An 18,515-nucleotide genomic window follows, 5' to 3' on the forward strand; every position below is an offset into this window, starting at 1 on the left:
TGGGACATGAAGGAGGAAAGTAATAAATAGTCAAGAAGATACTTCTAATCAGCTGTCTTAGACTCATGAAGTAGGGTATGCATGAAATTTGTTAGGAACAGTGGGCAGTTTGTAAACAGCTTGTTTACAAGGTATAAGTTTCTGGTATTTATTCCAGTTTTGGATAATAAGCCACAGCACAAGTGTTCATCTGTGAAAGGAGTCCATAAAGCAGCAATAGGCCAATCTGCCTATCCTCAATCTGGGCATGGATGTGTTGCCAAGGTGATTTACCACCCACTTGGTTGCCATGTGAAGCTGTCAGTTCCTAAGACAATTTTGCAAGCTGCCTCTATTCTGAGGATGTCTCCTCAAAGTCCCCAGATTTCCAACAAGCTAGGACAATTATGCTTTTGACTTACATGATAGTCTGAGGGTTGCTCTGAATCTACAGTGCATTTCATCCTCCAGCAGCTGAGCTGTCACTGTGAAGTGAAATTGATAGCATTATTTTATTCTACAGCTGTTGGTTTTTTACCTCAGCTGCTTCCCACTATTCCACAGATGGTAAACATATGTTTATAGCTACATAGGGAAAGGAAGAAGTTATATTGGAGTTGCCTGTCTTAAATTCTTACTTTATGCAGGCAGCCAGAACCTCAGAAATCTGGGATATTATATGTTTGTAAATTAATATTTCTACGTGTTAACACTTTGGAAACAGCAGGGTAGCTAATGATATGCTAATGAGCTGGCCATTTTTATTGATCATAATGGAAGTTGACAAGTGCCTTACTTTGCTTTATGTGTGCTTGAATATTTTACTAACTTTCTTCAGGGCAGAAACATAATCAGTTGTGGCTTTTTAAATCCTGCTTGAGAGTTTCAGAAGTCTTACTTTTTTTACGTTACTCGTTGCAAAAACTTGGGATTTTGCCAGTTTGTAAAGAGCACACATCTCTTTCTGCATATTTATATGCTCAGCAGGATCTCCCATTCTTTTTCAGAGCTATTTGTTTCACTGTTTTAGCATATAAAGAAATAGATATATTTTCCTTAATGTAAACAGAGATCTGCAGGGAAATAAGAGCATTAAAAAAGAATTAGCATTTTTGTATCTGTGCTGGAGCCATGAAAATGTGTGTAAGGAAAAGCGTTTGTTGCGTGAATAATTTTTTCTTATACCTTTTGTTATTGATATTGTTACTGTCCATTTTATCCTCATCTCTCTTTCCAGTAAATTGTGTCTGTCCATACCTATGATCTTCACCTTTTGTGCCTCCAGTTCTCAACTCCATCCTGCCACAGTGGGGAGGGGTAGAGGAAGGGAGATTGAGAGAGAATGGTCTGGGGTTTGGGAGAGTCTTGGTGGGGATACTGAACTGGGGAGTGTCATTCCTAAACCAGGACAGCCTTAACTGGTGGCCAGTGTGTGGCACAAAGGGTGGAAATAACAACAGAGTCAGAGTGGGTCGATAACCTAGTCACATTAAGCATCTGTGGTATAAGGTATGGAACACAATGCTACCTGGCTCGTTCATGGGAGTGTGATGCCTAACCCTCTATCTGTGCCCTAATGTGCCCCTACCAATGGTCATTTTCAGTGCAGGGAGAGGGATCAGGATTACTTTGTTCCTGATTTGTGTGATATCTGCTTATGACTTGATAACATCAAGGGCTATGAGGGTTATTTTGGATGTGTGTTCAGTGCTGTTCTCCTACCCTTACCTCGGGTTCTTCTGTGGGGAGTCCGTTAATGATCATATCTAGTTTATGGGGTAAAGAGAGGGGGATGATTTTCCACAGCTTTTTAGCCCCTTTTTCCTCCTTCAGACCTGTTAAAACAGGTTTTGAGAATTTCAAATTTTGTTTGGATGTTAAGGAAAGTATGTTCTTGTTGCTATGTCTGCTGTGTTTTCTCAGTATGGTCTACAGTACCATGTTTAGAGTCTGGACAGAGATTTCTGTGAGGGTCATTCATAGATCGGCCCTGAAGGGGGATAATCATGAATGTCATGGAACGTGGAAGAAAATGGGCTGGTATTTAGAGAAATTCTCTGCTCCAGTGTTTTGGGAGTTCACCCCTGAGCAACTATAGGACTCTGGTGAAGTGACAGTATTTGCAAGAGGAATGCTGTTGGTGACTCCAGAGAGGAACAACTCAAGCAAAGGCAAACCCCTCTATGGATACCTCTATGGATAGTTTTTGCTCAAGGACCAGGGTCCACTTGGTGGGTAACGCAGAGAGACAGGGAAACATGATCTGTACCTCAAGGGGATTTGATTTTTGAATAAGAACAGTCTGTAATGTTGAACTGTATATATAAAATATAATACTGGTTGCTACATGACATTGTCACTGTGTGTTGTAACTGCCATGGACAGTGAGTGTGGACTCCTCCAGATACACCAATCATGAGCTCCTGGTGCAGCAACCAGCACAGCAGCCCTCCTGTCCTGGGAGACACCTAGGGTTGATAGAACCCTCATTCATACTCTAAATGAACTCAACACACATCTTGGAGGGATGGCCATTGACTATGGAAATTATACCTGTGATTGTGTATGTATCTGATCTCTATCTCATCTCTATCATCTCTATCTCTAATCTGTCACCTCTGTCATCTCTATCTATATTGTTGAAATGGTGTAGGACCTGGGTGGGACATAAGTGGTACAGAATAAGGGGTGGACAAATTAAGGTTGTCGTGGTTTATGAATGGTACTCCCCAGTTCATTATCCCCCACTGAGACTCTCTCAAATCACACCTTGCTCTCACTCCTCCCTTCCTTCCCCCTTCCCACTGTGGTGGAATGGAGTTCAGAATTAGAGGCACAAAAGGTTAAGATGGTGGGTATAGATAAGAACAATTTACTGGAAAGTGCGATGAGATAAGAAAATGAACAGTAACAGCAACAATATTATTAACAAAAGATATAGGACAAGAAATTATTTACACATTCCTGATAATAGATAGTACCAGATGGTTCCTTCCTCCATATTTTCTTGACCATAAGGAACTCTTCCTCTATGGAAGAGAGTCCCTTCTCCTGCCTCCTGCAGTGGTGTGAGTGCTGTAGAAAAATCACCACGTCCCAGCCATGCTCTTTCCTGGCTACTGCAAAAATTAACCCTGTGCTGGACAGAGCCAGGACAGCCACATAAACTCAGGGTTTGTTTCAGGGCTAAGGAATACCATTATCATCAGTTTTGGAAGCTTAAGAAAATGCGACTGAAGGGAGAAAGATTGATACCAGATATCTATGGAACACTCTCTAGGATGGCTCTGATTGCTGTCAGGATCAGAATTATCTGTGAAATTTGTTTTATTGCTGAGGAGAACCCTTCCCCCTAAGGATTCCTCCAAAGAACTAGTGCAGAAATGAGCTTATTAATGCCTTGGTGAGAAGGTGATTAATGTTGCAAGACAGTAGTTTTCACAACCACTAGAGCAGGCTCTATTGATCCTGCTTGTGTTTGGGGATTGTATATTAGGTGCTGGAGAAGCATATTGGTATTTTTATTGCACAGTATCTTGTATATAATTTATATAGTCACATGACTGTAATAATTTTGGGCTCAAAGTTGTAAGGACTAAGGTGAAACTCACTGTAGTGCTGCAGGCAGGTGTTCAGGTGCCTGGCATGGCTGCCCTGAGTGGAGCAGCAGGCTGTGCTGATGGAGTGGAAATCTGGGCTGTTGGCATGGCTTTGCCAAGGCACAGGAGGTCCTGGCACGCCTGCTGTTGACACCATGTAGAGCCTTTCCCAACCCTGGCAGTACAACTTGCACAGCTGTGTGGATCACATTATCTCTGTGGGAAAAGTAGGTTTAAAAGGGGATGAAAGGCAATGGAGGAAATGAAAATGCAGAAGTGGAGAGCTCATGGAATATATGAACCTTTTCACAAAATGTGGGAGGACTGTTCTATTTAGTAGATATTGGAGAAGTACAGTAAACTGGGCTTTTTGCACAATGTTCTCATGGGATAGGCTTGATATTTAGTGCTGCAGACCTGAATTGCAGCTTGTAGCTGGTAATCTGCCTGCACCAGATGAAGGCTCTTCAAGCTAGCATGTCCTGATGCTAAGCTGAAGCTTTGATTGTCATTAGCCAAATGTTTTTATTGGTAACATAAAGGTGATATCTGCTTGGGAAGGGAAAAACTGGAAAGATTTTGACCACTGACATCACACTGTTAAGGACAAGTCCAAGCTCATGGCAGTCTAGACTTAATGCTGAAGCAGGAATAATCAGAGTTTTTTTCATATTTCTTACAATAATTATGACTGTAATAAGTGTTTACCTACAATGAAGTCTTTCTATTAAAAAAATACACCAGCAAAATTTCTGCCCTTGGAAAGTTTACTTCTATGTTTGAGCATAATAATTCATTTTCAGATGGTTTATAGACCTAGAAGTTATCTGTGTCAGTGAACTGAAGTTCTTATGTTATTACATAGTAATATGCTTTCATGTAACCAGAAATTGACACATATAATTGTTGTATTTCCTCTTCAGGCTATAACTAAATGCAAATCTGTCCAAAAGACAATTAAATAATGTGACTCTGATGCAACAAACATGTTTGAAGATGCACTTAAAGGAAAAAAAAAATAAAAAAAAAAGCTGAAGAAAAAAATCACTTTTCTCTGGATGATGTCTCGTTAGCTAGGCAATATGATCTGATGGAACTTAGTAATTTCATTTGCTCTTGGTTTTCACTGCAGAGGCTTAAGTGTTGAAATATATTTTTATGCCTCACCTTCTAATTTCTCACTGATGACTGCAGATGGAACGTTCTAATTTCTCACTGATGACTGCTGATGGAAAGCATGTAAAATGGCTTTCAGGATGTTCCATTTCCAGTGACAGTGTTACTTCTTATTACTTGTGGCTTCATTATTCTCATAGGTGAAAAGGTTAATGAATCTATATACTTCTGCAAGAAAGACAGGGTGATCTGATTATCTCCATTAATATTTTCAGTTAATATTTGATCAGTAAGCAGGAAACAGTGCTTGCTGATTCCATTCTACTCTTTTAACAGATGAGCCTGTAAGTGTTACTTGCCTTGTCAAGCTTTAAGGACTATCTGAGGCCTCTATTTATTACTCTAGCTGAGTGCCTATGAGCAAGTGATGATGTCTTTGGTCTGCAAAATTCACCCTATTGCAATTTAACTGAAAATTAAAGCACAGTTTGGCAAATCAGTAATTTAATTGGATAACAACTGATGCCATGATAAATTTCTTTTCAGATTAAAGAAATTTTGTCTGTGTCTGTGAGGAGATAGAGCTGTGCCACAGCATCTGATTAACAGTCAGGGGAAGTGAAAATATCAGCACTAGAGGTCCCTTGGTTTCCCTTGCTCCTCTCCCTTAGTGGTCATGACATTATTAAGGCTTCAGCATTTCTGGACTGTCTGAAGTGTCTGGGGCTCTCCAGGGCCCAGGTGTGCAGGGACACTGGCATCTGCTGCTTCCATTGGGGATTTCCTTGCAGGGCAGAGACTACACAGGGTGCAGTGGGCACTGGACCTTCAGGTTTGTTTTGGGCTGGAGAGATGATTTAATTCTGACTGAAGACACAATTACCTGAACTGCCTGGTGAGATACAAAGCTAGGAGGCCAAATGAAACCAAGCATTGGAAGTGTAAACTGTTACTTACATATGGCACTAGGTACTTGTCTTTTCAGTGTTTGATTTGGCTATAAATTGGGCTATAAATAAGGAATTTTACTGTGTTTTCTTTTTGTCTTTTGGAAAAGCATGTCATCAGCTTGAGCAATGAATATTATTTCACTGCTTTTTTCACCAATCTCACCCCATTTAAAGACATTTAAGCAGCTTATATTTGGTGATTGCAAAAGAGAAAGCAGTATTATCTCTGTAATATCCAAACACACAGAGATAGGAGGAGTTGTTATATTTTTTTCATCTTCAGTTATTTTCCACACAAGTAGAGTGAGCTAGTAATTTTTTTTGTATCCACTGAAGAAATGACTTGTGAAAGAGCTTGTACAGATTGAAGTGAATGTTTGTAATCTGTATTACCAGTTTTCTCTTCTTTTGCAAAGGGTGTTATTCAAGATGTGAAAGTCATCTTTATACCTAATGGATATATAACACAGTGTCCTAATCTGAATCGCAGTAAGTAGCAATCTTTTTGTTCTTTCTGTTTTAGATTTTTCATACAGATTGTTTCTTTGCTTTATAAATAATATTTTCAGGCTTGTTATTTTTGCATGTGCTGACTTCCATATAAACAGGTTGCATTTTATGTTCAGATAAATCTAGTATGAGAGATTGTTGTTTATTTATGGGTTATTGTGTCTTCCCTTCTCTTCTGTTTCTTTTAAATCTTTCTCTTTTGAGCATGCCCAACCTGCAGTGATTTCTTAAGTCTGGTGCAAGGAATCATGGATTTGCAAGAACTCCTGGCAAAAATGACTGCAAAAGTAGGTACCTAGGCTTTTTTTTAGTTGTCCATTTCCTTCCTTTCCTTCCCTAAGACAAAGATAAAAGTATTTATTCTGTATGCCATTCCTTATACCATGAAAATTATTCTAAATTTTCAGAGTAGAGCCGATTTTTTTTCTTGCTGTCTGGAGTAGTCTTATGAATATAACTCCATAGTTGTTCCTTAAACTTAATAATGTTTCTGTTGTCTGTTTTATTATTTGTAAAGTAGTGAAAAAATACCCAGAGTCTGAATTTTTTGTAAGAAGCCTTAGCTTGATTTCCTATTTCATGCTGAGGGATAAATGCAGAAACAAAAGAGTGAAATCCCTGAACAGTTTTCTGATGTGGTGCTGTCAGAGGGGGAATGTTTTGTTGTGGTAGTCCTGTGGGTTCTTCAGGACTGGTCTAGTCCCTTCCTGGGAATTGAAATGAGGCCCCAGAATGAAAATGCCTGTGAGCCTCCTGACTGTGCTGACCTTGATGGCACCTTTGATCAATGGTTTTTACCGGGATAAAAGTTTATTCAGCTCCAGGTGATGTGGTGTGTGCTTGGTTTTGTGGGTATTTTTTAATTTCTTCTTGTCCCCCCCAGCTTTGGATCATGAATAGGATTAATGGCAATCTGTAGTGTTGGGAATTTTTTGTTTGTTTGTTTGGAATTTTGGGACTTTTCCCTAGGCTCTGCTCCTACAACACACAGGCAACCTCAGTGTTCAGCCAAGGCTCTTCAGCAAGGCTGTGCTGAAGTTCTGGGATAGGAAACTGTGTTTTAGAGGTGACCAAACCCCTGATCTGGGTTAAAGGAGGATCTGAACACTTCCTGAGGTTAATGTTGGTGAGCCATCTGGTTTGTGGCAGAGGGCAGTAAATTGTCTCTTTTGAAACAGCACTTAGGTGGTAATCACTTAGATTTAAGTGCAGATGCAGCCAACCTGTAGATGTGCTTACTCTCAGTGTAGTTACTGTAGGAATTTCCAAAATAGAATTTGCATAGCAGTGGTGCTTGTGTAAAAAAAATTATACTTTTTAATGCACTGCCTTCAAATACTCTTTCCCTTCCCAATAGGAAGGGGGAAACTGATTTTTGGAGCATGCTTGCGTTATCCTGAAAATCCTCTTACTCAGCTGACTTGCTTTGGACAGGCTGCATCTGAATGCAAAATGTGAAGCTTTTAGTTCAGTTTTCTGCTTGTACTCTGAAAGAGAGGCAATTATTTTGAGCCCTGCTGGTGGTATGAGCAAGTTCCAATTATGCAGTGTACTGAGTAACTTGCTTTCCCTGATGTTAATTATATTTTTGCTTGCTAGTACTTTATGAGAGGAAGCAAAGAACACGGTATTTGTAGTGCAAAGGCTCTGTGCTTTCATAAAGTGGTGCTGGCATAATCCTTCATTGGAAATTCATTTTCTGTTACAAGAGTCCCCTGACTGTTTTGTTGCAGTTGTTTCCTGTTGTCCAGACAAAATGCATGCAGCAGGAAAGGAAATTAACTTGGTAGGCAAATACAAATTAAAAATGGGAGGTCTGGAGGGAAGCATTAATATTTGTATCTGCCTTTTAAGTCTTGGCCACAATATCCATGAGTTACTAATGTAGATACAGGTCTATTTTTGGGGATGATGTATGTCAAGGCTGGAAGGCTGTGCAGCTGCCTGCAGAGATCCTGTTTGGGCTGGCAGGTGGTCAGAGAATGGCTTGCTAATGTACAGGAATGAGCATCCCTAGCTCCTGATCCTGCACCAAGAGATGCAGAGCAGAACCAAGATGTTTTGAAAAAGTGGTTTGTGTCTAGTTGTTGCTTTTAGGCTCCACTTTATCCAGGATTTCAGCTTCTCTCTCAATCTATGTTTGGTTACAGCTGTATCACAGCACTGAATAGATAAGCAAGTGTTGTTTGCAATGAAGGTGTATGTGCAGTTTATATATTTATATAATTTTATAATGTAAAAATATATCTTTTATATAAACATGTATCTCATATAAAATATATTTTTATATAAATATTTAATTATTTATATAAATTAAAGTTGTTGAGAGTCAGAACTGTCCTTGCCTGGGAAGGAAGCATTCAGCTACTGGAGAGCAAGAAAGTGAGGCTCCCTCCTGCTTGGGCTGTACCTCTCCTGAGCTCAGGGTGAGACACAGGGCTAATATAAGTGGTTCCTCAGAGCATTGTCTCTGGCAGATTGTCACAGACTGCTATGAAAGGAGATTTGATCATGACTTGTAGCCACCCTTACCTCCTCTTCCTACCTATGTTTTGTGAAGACATAGCTTTTAAAGACTAATAAATTCTAGCTTTTAAAACTTATTTTATTTTTGCCATAATTTGAACTAATGATGAATTTTTGCAGTAGATATTGATTTAATATTGTTGCCTTAAATAGAGACACACTGTATGTCAGGGTGTTAGAATCTGGATAAAATGTTAATTTGCTGCAGGAAAAAAGGATTGTGTTACATTGCAGCATTCTCCACTGCTGGACTAGTTAGTTTCTCTTTAAATGTGATGGCTAAAATAATTCATGTGGCTTTAACAATCTCCTGAAATCAGTCTGGGCATCTCCTGTGCTTCTTTGAGTGGAATATAGCTTCTTTTGTTAAATTGAACCTCCACTGGGGTGTGCTTTGTATTCAGATATGTTTGTTACATGAAGACTTCCAGCACAGAAATTTCTACTGAGTTTTTCCTTGCTGGAAGTCAAAAAGGTTCAAGCTTGACTTTGATTAAAATGAAGAAAAATCAAGCACTTGAATTAATTTATGGACTAGGCAATCTGGTGTATTTACATAATGGATTTATACAACCAGGAATATTTTTATGAATCACAAAATTTTCCATATAATTGAAAAAAAAAAATCTTGTATTTATTTTGCTAGAAAAAAATATGCCTTTTTAGCAGAGGCCTGTCATCTTTCAGTTATTTGTATGGGCAGGGAAGGAATGCACATATTTGCTGCTAAATATTAAGCTTGTATTTCTATTGTAAAAGCAAGACGTGTTCAGAGCTAGCAACAAGCCCAGGGTTCACTCCAGGAGTGTGGTTCCTCCACTGATCATAGTGTGGGATGACCATGTACTAAGTCCATCAAAATCTGAGGAATATGGTCCTGCTGCTTTCCTGGTTCAGTGTTTCAAAGGTTGTAGTCAAAGTTGGTTTGGCTAAAAATAAGTGTACTGGTTTTTGCTTTTTTAAAATCGTGTTTGAATTGCAGGAATCTCATCAAGCTACTTTCATTTATAGTTAAATTATGCAGAAACAAGACTGAGTCAATTGGAAGACTGTCATTGTGAGAAGACTTGTCAAGTAAATGGATTGATCTACAGAGACAAAGACTCATGGGTTGAAGATGATCAGTGCAGGAATTGCACATGCAAAGTAAGAATTTCTGTAGAGAAGGATCTAATGAAAATGTGAAAATGGCCTTTGAATACATAATGTTCACTCTGAGAATTACTATGTTTTTAGTATGCATCTAGTGGTAGTATGGACAATAGAGAGGGAAATGGTAGAATACATAAAATTTTGACATTGCTTATTTGTAAGCTTCATACATAAAATCTGCTTTCCCTTGACAGTGCTTTCTTATTTGTTCTAATTATAGCTGTGAGGACTTTGTGGTTTTGGGGTGAAGGTTTGGCATTGTCTGTGTTTGGTTTGGAATTGTTTTCACTGCAGTAGCTTTTTCAAAAAGGAGGCATTATCTTAACAGCATTCATATATGCTTAGTTGCATCTTGCATGGCAACAACTTGCAGATTCATTTTCAGCATTTATCAGACTGAACAACACAAGGGGCAGAAAGAGAATCAGTATGTAAAACTTGTATCTTTGAAATTATTTGATAAATATCTGAAGAGAGCCTTTGTTTGCTCAGGAAAATAGAAGGCTGAGTGTTAAAAAACTCAATCATGATTTGAACAGCGTACAGAAAGTAGGGCTTACGTTTTTGACTTATGTTTTCCATTTAATGTATTTTACTCTGGGAGTGGGGGGTAAAATCAGTAATATGTATGTATGAATACCAAAGACAGTTCACCTTCAACTGCACTTTGATTCATTTTGCAGTCGAGTGAGATTCAATCTGTTACTGAAAGATAGGTTTTTAATGGAGAATGATATTTTCATTTCCTTAAATAATTCCTAGTGTTTTGTATAAAATACTAATTGCAGTAGCAGCAGCTGAATTTTGTCTTAAACCCCTTTGCTCAGAGCGGAGTTGTGGAATGCCGAAGGATGTCCTGTCCCCCTCTCGAGTGTCCTCCTGATGCTCTCCCCGTGCATGTGGAAAGTCAGTGCTGCAAAGTGTGCAAGGGTGAGTGCATCACACAGACCTTGCTGTTTTGCCATCTATTACAGCAGAGTTACACTTGTCCTGCCAGCAGGCACATTTTGTAAGGATTTTCAGAGGTCCTGGTAATTCAGGTAACAAGACTCATAGTGGCAAACATGATTTAAGAAGAAAATAAATACAGTAATTTCACGATTATAAGCCGCACCATTTTGACTAAAAATTTTGGTCCAAACCCAAAGTGTGGCTTATAATCAGGTGCGGCTTATATATGGACAAAGAATGAAAAGTTGCTGGCACCTGGAAGTGCGGCTTATAATCGTGAAATTACTGTAATTGCTGAGAAATGAACAAGCATTGCAAATTTCTGAGGTACTATTTTTACCTATTGTTAAATTATGTGTAAAATAAAAAATAATTTTATTATGTGTAAAATTATTCACCCTATTGGGGGCTGGGATGACTGACTTGACTCCAGTTTGTCTCCTCTTGAAGTTGAGGATCATCAAGCCTGTGGTCTGAACTTTTTTTGTGATGAGTAACTAACCAAGCTGTTAGCTTTTATTCCAAGCTAAAAGTCCATTCTTTAAAATAAACATAACAGAATATCAGACCTTGGCTTAATATCAGTGTGTGGGCTGTAGTTTGCTGTAATAAATTTCAAAATAAATGAGAACAAAGAAAAGCTACGTATATTTTGTGATTGGTGTTATTGTCAGCTTTCAGTTCCTTTTTCTAGGAATGAAAGCTGTTAAGTAAAGTTCATGGAAGGAATATTCAATATTTGTTACTGTAGTATTACAAGGAACAAAGACAATTTATGTATGAAAATTTTTCCTGTATGCTAATGCCAGTTGTACAAATTCGCACAAGATTCACAAATTCACTTTCCCCATCTCTGTTCTGGAGGATGAGTAAACTTCATGCATTATCTTTTCAATAATTTATTAGGACTGGGATGTTGAATTATTTTAGGATTTATTAGGAAAATGATAACACTTTTTTAGCATTCTGTCACCTTTCTTTAGTCATTGAATTTATTAGTTTCGTGCACATCCTTTAGCTGTGATCTTGCTCTTGTTTCTCATGTGATCTCATTTCTCTCAGCTGTATGTGAGCGTGGTTATTCTGCATGCTAAAAGATGGTCATGGGCGCAGTATTTGGGTGGTAAAGTGACCATGATGGCCTGCATTTTTTTCTCTCAAAATATGTTTATTTTTAACATTGAAAGTCTAGGATGTTTTTTTCGTGAAACTGGATGTATGCACAAGAGTCAAAATCTTGACACAAAGAAATTCTAAGGCACGAAATTGTAGATTCGGTGTATACCCTCATGAGTAAACTGTTCTTGTTATTTGTAATGGGAAGATGAACAATCAGACTTGTCTTTTGTCAGTGATTGGCACAAACTTGACTCGTTATTCTGACAAGAACTCAGCATGTCAGTCAATGGGGAAGAGACATATGGAAGTTGATTGAAATTGATTGTAAATGCCAGCTCCTTGACAAAATGATGTGCTAGGACCACAGTTAGTCACCTCTAGGTAGAGAGCAGTAATTGCAGAGGTTTTCCAAAGTGCTGCACTGCAGGTGTTATTTTCTCTGTGCTTTTTCTATTTAGCTCTGATAGAACCATCAGTTGTAATTTTCTGTCTCTAGGGATTATTGAATGGCTGGGTTATTGAACACTTTCCCATCTTAGCTAAGGGTTAATGAACAAATCTCTAATGTCTGATATGTTAAGGGGTTTAGGCAGTTGAGTTTTGATCCATGCCACCTTGTGTTAGCATTTAAAATAATATTTGACAAAAGACTATAATTTTGTTTTAAATACAATTTTTCTGAATCATACATTAACTTGCTTTCCAGTGTGTCCATTCTTTTGTAAAAAGCAGTCATGTCAGGAGAACTGACAGAAAGAAAAAGGAAATTTCTCTAGTTCAAATTCTCCTAAAAATAGTACTGGGATTCCTAATTTAAATGAGGCTTCCTCATCTGAAGTTTTCTTCAGAAGTGAGATCACAACAAGTCAGGCATAAAAACTAGGGCAGCTTTTGAAAAACAAAGAAAACTAGGATACTGAAAGGAAGAACCCTGTTTTAAAATGCTTTAGTGATCATGAAAACTGAGTTATCCTGGAAATCATAAATCATTATTTTTTTTGTTTTTGAAGAAATGAGCATTTTCACAAAGAGTCATTAGAAGCAAATGTATATTTATGTCTGAAAGTTCATGAACCTAGCAGTCTCTTCTGCTTAAAATTTGGGAATCAATCTGGCTATGACAATTGCTGCTGTGGAACTATCAGTGTCACCTGCAAAGGGGACACATTTGCAGCTGTGAGTGCTTCCCTTACCTGGGCACTCAGGAGGGAAATTTAGGTAAAACAGCCCTAGACAGAGTGCATCTTTTGAGAACAGACTACTCTGAACACTTGCACTACGCATGTAACTTGACTCTGCAAAACTTTAAAGTGCTGTTCAATCGCCACATAGGATTCACACCTTTTAGCATTCCTTTCAGGATCACAGGTCAGACTTTTACTGGCCAAGTACAAAAAGAGCTAAAATGCCACAGCAGAAAGTTATTTTATCAGTGTTTAGCATTGTTCTGGTTTGTAATGCAGGGCGCTTTTGTAGCAGATTCTTGATTTGTGTGAGATCATAACAGTCCAGCTCTTCCCTTTAATTGCTGGATTTACTATCCTTCTCTGGAATTGGAATTTAGACACAAAGCTGCATGAGGACTGTGATGTTTCTGATCATAACTGAGCAAACTGTTTGCTGCTGTGGCCCTGATGCACACTGCCTTCTTCATGGCAGCAGTAGTCCCAAGCCAGGTGACTTTGCCGTGCAGTGAATGAGGAATGATCACGTGTTCCAGTCTGTTGGTTCATTTGTGGAGGCACTTATCTTTAGCAGAAGGGTCAAAAATTCAGACAAGAAATTTGCAGTAGGAGATGTCAGTTTCCTGGGAAAAACCTGTATATTTCATGTGTGCTTGAAGAATATTTTCCTGAAATAGATTTTTGCAGTTTGTTGATTCAGTACAGTCATTCACTGCACCTAATCTGTTCAAGCAGTCTTCCAGCAAACTGAAGAGTTCACCTTTGTGCCCACAAAAAATATGAAGGCTTAATTTAAATCTGTGCTTACATTATTCTCGTGATGAACTGGACACTAGTAAATGTCTGCAGTTCTTGAAGTGAGTCTTGAGGACCTCTGGCAACACAAATACTGTAGCTACTCTACACAATGCCAGTAGTGAAAATATTTTCTGTTGAATAATAGGTTATTTAGTCCAGGACATACTGTTTATGGTTCTATGCCCTCTCTTTGGTTTGGATAAAGAGGCTACTTTCTCTTAAAATGAATTTATTGTTTGTTACTTTGTTTGTAATTATATATGACACGAACTTCTGATGAAAGAAAAATGCATCATATTTGTAATGTATTTTTTTCAGTGTATGTGAATACTGGTTTTACTTCTGTGTTATACCTTGCATTTATTTGCTGCTAAAGTATTGATTTTATTAATTTTTAATCTCCCTTCTTCTCTTGAATTACAGCCAAGTGTATCTATGGAGGCAAGGTGCTAGCAGAAGGTCAACGAGTGTTAACCAAGGGCTGCAGGGAATGTCGAGTAAGTTTCAGTTGTATAAACCTTTCCTGATTTCACATGTATCTGTGGTGTTCAGAAGTGACAGTGAAAAGTTAGTGCATTTCTTTAGGCTTCCTTCATGCAAATGTGACATCTGTTGTTGAAAAAGGTGACCTTGAAGTCGCTGAAAGTCACAAATACGAAAACAAGGCAGGAATATGACCTTTGCAGGATAAGAAAAATATAAGCAAAATTATTTGGAAGAATGTTTTCTCTTATCTCTGCTTTCATGAGCTTTAGAAAAAAGTAAGAGTCTCTGGAGCAAATTATTTATTTCAGCCAAATTGCTAAAATTTGAAGCAACGTTCTTGTTATATAGTGTAAGTTACTCTATATTTCCCCTAGTATTGTTCAAACTATATATTGTTCTTCTAATAATTGAGGTAAATTAGGGAGTACTGGAGTTAATGGAGTTATTCCTTGGCAAATTCATGACATTTGGACCATGACAGTCAGTATTTAAGAACACAGGTGAATGGAGGCTGTGTTAGATCTGTTCAGGGAGTGTTGATGAATGTGCATTGTAAAAGATTACAGTGATCTGGTTATTGTTGTGCTTGGAGCTGAGTGTACAGAGTAGCAATTTCATGTTCACTAATGGAAATGGACAATAACTGGTTGCAGATGTTGTGAAAACAGCTTGTTATGCAGAATTGCTTAGCTATTGTTACTGTTGAGCTGTATGGGGTGCTCAGCACTGCCTATACAAATGTGTGGGGAAGGTCATTGCCTTGGAAGGCAGACAAAGATGCCTGTTATTTATAATATAACATAGAATGTTTATTTGAGAGTGGAAGTGTATGTATAAAATAAGAACAGGAGTATTTTCATGTTAAAGTGAAACCAGAGGTCTGAATTATGTCTGTGGAACTTCTCTGTGCAATAAATAAGAATGTTATATTCATCATTAGGAGTATGATAATACATTCAAGAAGATTAAAAACAAATACCAATCATCAAATATCTGTCATTAGGAATGAGTAAAGTAATGAAAGCAGCTTTTGTATTTTGCTTGTTGTTACAAGGAAAATGATATGGCAGTGTTAATTACAGTAACATTGCAGTTGGTATTTGCATCTTAATTGGCAGTATTGATAAATATTCAAAATGGCATCTGTGAATGAGACACCATAAAAAAATGTTTGATGCATGGCTTCACAAAAACCCCAACAAACTGAAGTTCTTTCCACAACTATGCTTCAACAAGATATTAAACCTCACTGGCCTGGGGAGAGTTTTTAAGAGGGTGCTTGCATCTGTTTCTGTGGGCTGGTGTGTTTCCTTGGAGGAGGTTCATTCAGTGTATCTTCAGCATGACCTCTTAAATCTGACCTACTTCTCTACTGCCTCAGTTAGGAATGCTCACTGGATGAAGAATGAATGGTGATGAGTCAGACTTTGGCTGTGTCTTTGTTTTCTGTTCTGTGTGGACAAGATGTTGTATAAATAAAAGAGGGACTTTGTCATAGGGGAGGATCATATAAAATTTAATATGATTTAATTTTTGAAAATTTTGACTTGAAAAACTGACATCAGGTTTCAAAAGCTGCTGATCCATGAAGGAATACAGTGGAGGAACACAGTGTAACAGTGTTGATAAAAATGACTTAAAAATCTTTGTGTCTGTAGAGGATATGTTTGTAAGTGGGGTAATGCCAAAAAGCTGAAGTTGAAATTTCACATTTCAATTTTTATTTAAAGATAGATTCCTTATTCTTTGCGTAGGTACTGATCCAAACGTAAGAGACTTTTAACTTTTATTGTTTTTCCTTCTTAAACAAAAGTAATACTACTACTGATGGATCCAGCTAGATCAAAGATTTTCTTTATCAGGCTGAGAGACCTTTATTTAATTTTTCAAAACTAATCCAGACTAAAAATATTTGTGATGCACATCCTCTTAACCATAAGCACAGATGTTATTCATGAACAACCATTCCCAACTGGAATCCTGCCCACAAACACTCTTTAGATAAATCTACAATGACGAAATGAGTGCTCAGGTATTTTTAACAATTGCAGAACAGTTCAGGTTGGAAGGGACCTCTGGAGGTCTTCTTGTCCAGATATCCTGCTTGAGCAGGGTTACCTGGAGCCAGTTGCCCAGGACCATGTCCACATGGCTTTGGATATCTCCAGGGATGGAGATTCCACACCTTCTTGGGCTGTCTGTGCTGGTCCTTGGTCAGCCTCACACTCCAGGAGTGTTTCCTGATGTTCAGATGGGCCCTGCTGTGTTTCAATTTGTGCCCTTGGGCCCTGGTCCTGTCACTGAGCACTACTGAGAACAGCCTGGCTCCATCCTCTTGGCATTTTCCCTTTGGGTATTTATATGTGTCTGTAGGATCCCCTCTGAGCCTTCTCATCTCCTGGCTAAACAGGCCCAGCTCTCTCAGCCCTTCTTCCTGTGAGAGATGCTCCAGTCTATTATTTATGCTTGTGGTCCATGGCTGATCTCTCCCCAGCTGTTCCACCTCTCTCTTGTGGTGAGAGGGCTATAAAATGCAAGTGTGTATGAGATTCTGATAGTTGCATCTTTCTGCATTCAATAAGAGTTTGATTTTTTGTTTGTTGGTTTGTTTAGGGGTTTTTTTTTTGTCTTTCTCCAGTATGGTGATGTGAGCCATTTTCCATGTTAGTGGAAAAATTTTTATAACTTTTGGTGGAGTGGGAATTTGCAGTTGATCAGCTGCCTGTGAACACGATGCCTGTTCATAAACAGATGACATGCTTGACATCAAAGGGCACAAAAATTAATGCTGGGAACAGGCAGTCACAGTGTGCCATACAAGATGGACAGAGCCCACAGCTTTCAGGAAGGTTGGCTAAAAGTCTTTTGTAAGGATAAGGAATGATGTGCTTCTGAAGAGTGACAGCTAAGGCTGCTGTTTGAAACTGTCCTAAGACACTGTTCAATACCAGCTTGTTGTGGCTGAGGAATGATATTTCCAGATGTGGTGCTCTCACTGGAGCTACTTCCCTGTGTGGGATGGAGAGGAGAGCTGGAGGCACAGAAGGTAAAGATTGCAGGTTGAGATAAGAACAATTTACTGGAATCAGCAAGGAATAAGAAAATAAAAAGTAACAGCAACAATACTAATGACAAAGAGTAAAGGAAGAGGAGATCGACACACAGGGAACAATAACACCCAACTGCTCCCTCTCTACCCCACCAGCCCCACCTCAGAGTGAGGTGGTGTAGAATAACCTCTTGTCCTGGCCATGCCCCTCCTGGTTACAGCAGACATCAACCCTATCTTGTCTGGAAAGAGGGCACAGATAAATTCAGACAGGAAACCCCACCCCCCCACAAAAAAAGCCTTATCTGAAATCTTGCTATTAATTTTCAAAGCCGATCATGTGAGATGAGCTGTTTATTGTTCAGATTTTCACTACACGTCTCTGATTAAGCTTACATTCAATCCTTTTTTAAATGTACTTACCTTGGTAATTACAAGAAATTTAATTATCTTGCAAATTTTTTACTCCAGATATAATTCTTTATGGATTGTATATCACAACTGAAGCTTGATATATTTATTCCAGAAAAAAAAAGTATTTTTTACATCTATTTCTGTTCACATTCTGCAACTGCTGCACATGTGAATTGAATAAAAAAAGGAGTAATTTTTCTAAAGCTGCCTGAAGCAATAATTCTGAAGTGTGAACTCTTTTTACTTATCTCAGTGGATAAAATCTGAAATCTGATGAAGATAATTCTTATAATTGGATCTGTACTAGTTTATAACAAATTGATTTTAACCCAAAGAATACTCAACATGGAAATGTTTTAATTATTTTAAAACTTAATTACAAATAAGTTTAATTTGTTTTCCCAAGATGAAAATTCTGCAGAAAATAGAAAACTTAAAGAAATAAAATCTTACTGTCATTAAATTAATGGATTCTCAATTTGTGTTCTTTAATCTCCCTGTGAATCACTAAAGGAGGAGTGAGCTTGGAATAAATTTGTCTTTAGCTTTTTGACTCATCCCAACACTCATTTGACTTTCATGCCATTTCTTCTCATATTTTTCTGGCCAGATTTATTGTCAGTCAACACTTTTTGTCTGTATGCTGACATACTTTACTCTTTCTTCTGTAATTGTCCTGTCT

At 38.2% G+C, this 18,515-nt stretch overlaps 1 protein-coding gene across 3 annotated transcripts in view; it reads left to right on the forward strand.

Annotated features, from left to right (window-relative positions):
• The window catches only part of NELL1 (neural EGFL like 1), a 300,890-nt gene that overhangs the window by 60,496 nt on the left and 221,879 nt on the right, over positions 1-18,515 (forward strand). For all 3 annotated transcript variants that reach the window (XM_033062507.2, XM_033062508.2, XM_033062509.2), the window contains exons 6-10: positions 6,061-6,133; positions 6,359-6,441; positions 9,692-9,826; positions 10,660-10,762; positions 14,308-14,381. In XM_033062507.2, coding sequence (XP_032918398.1) covers positions 6,061-6,133; positions 6,359-6,441; positions 9,692-9,826; positions 10,660-10,762; positions 14,308-14,381 — 468 coding nt within the window. The remainder of the gene's footprint in view (positions 1-6,060; positions 6,134-6,358; positions 6,442-9,691; positions 9,827-10,659; positions 10,763-14,307; positions 14,382-18,515) is intronic.

The sequence above is a fragment of the Catharus ustulatus genome, chromosome 6, assembly GCF_009819885.2.
Source record: "Catharus ustulatus isolate bCatUst1 chromosome 6, bCatUst1.pri.v2, whole genome shotgun sequence".
Taxonomy (NCBI): domain Eukaryota; kingdom Metazoa; phylum Chordata; class Aves; order Passeriformes; family Turdidae; genus Catharus; species Catharus ustulatus.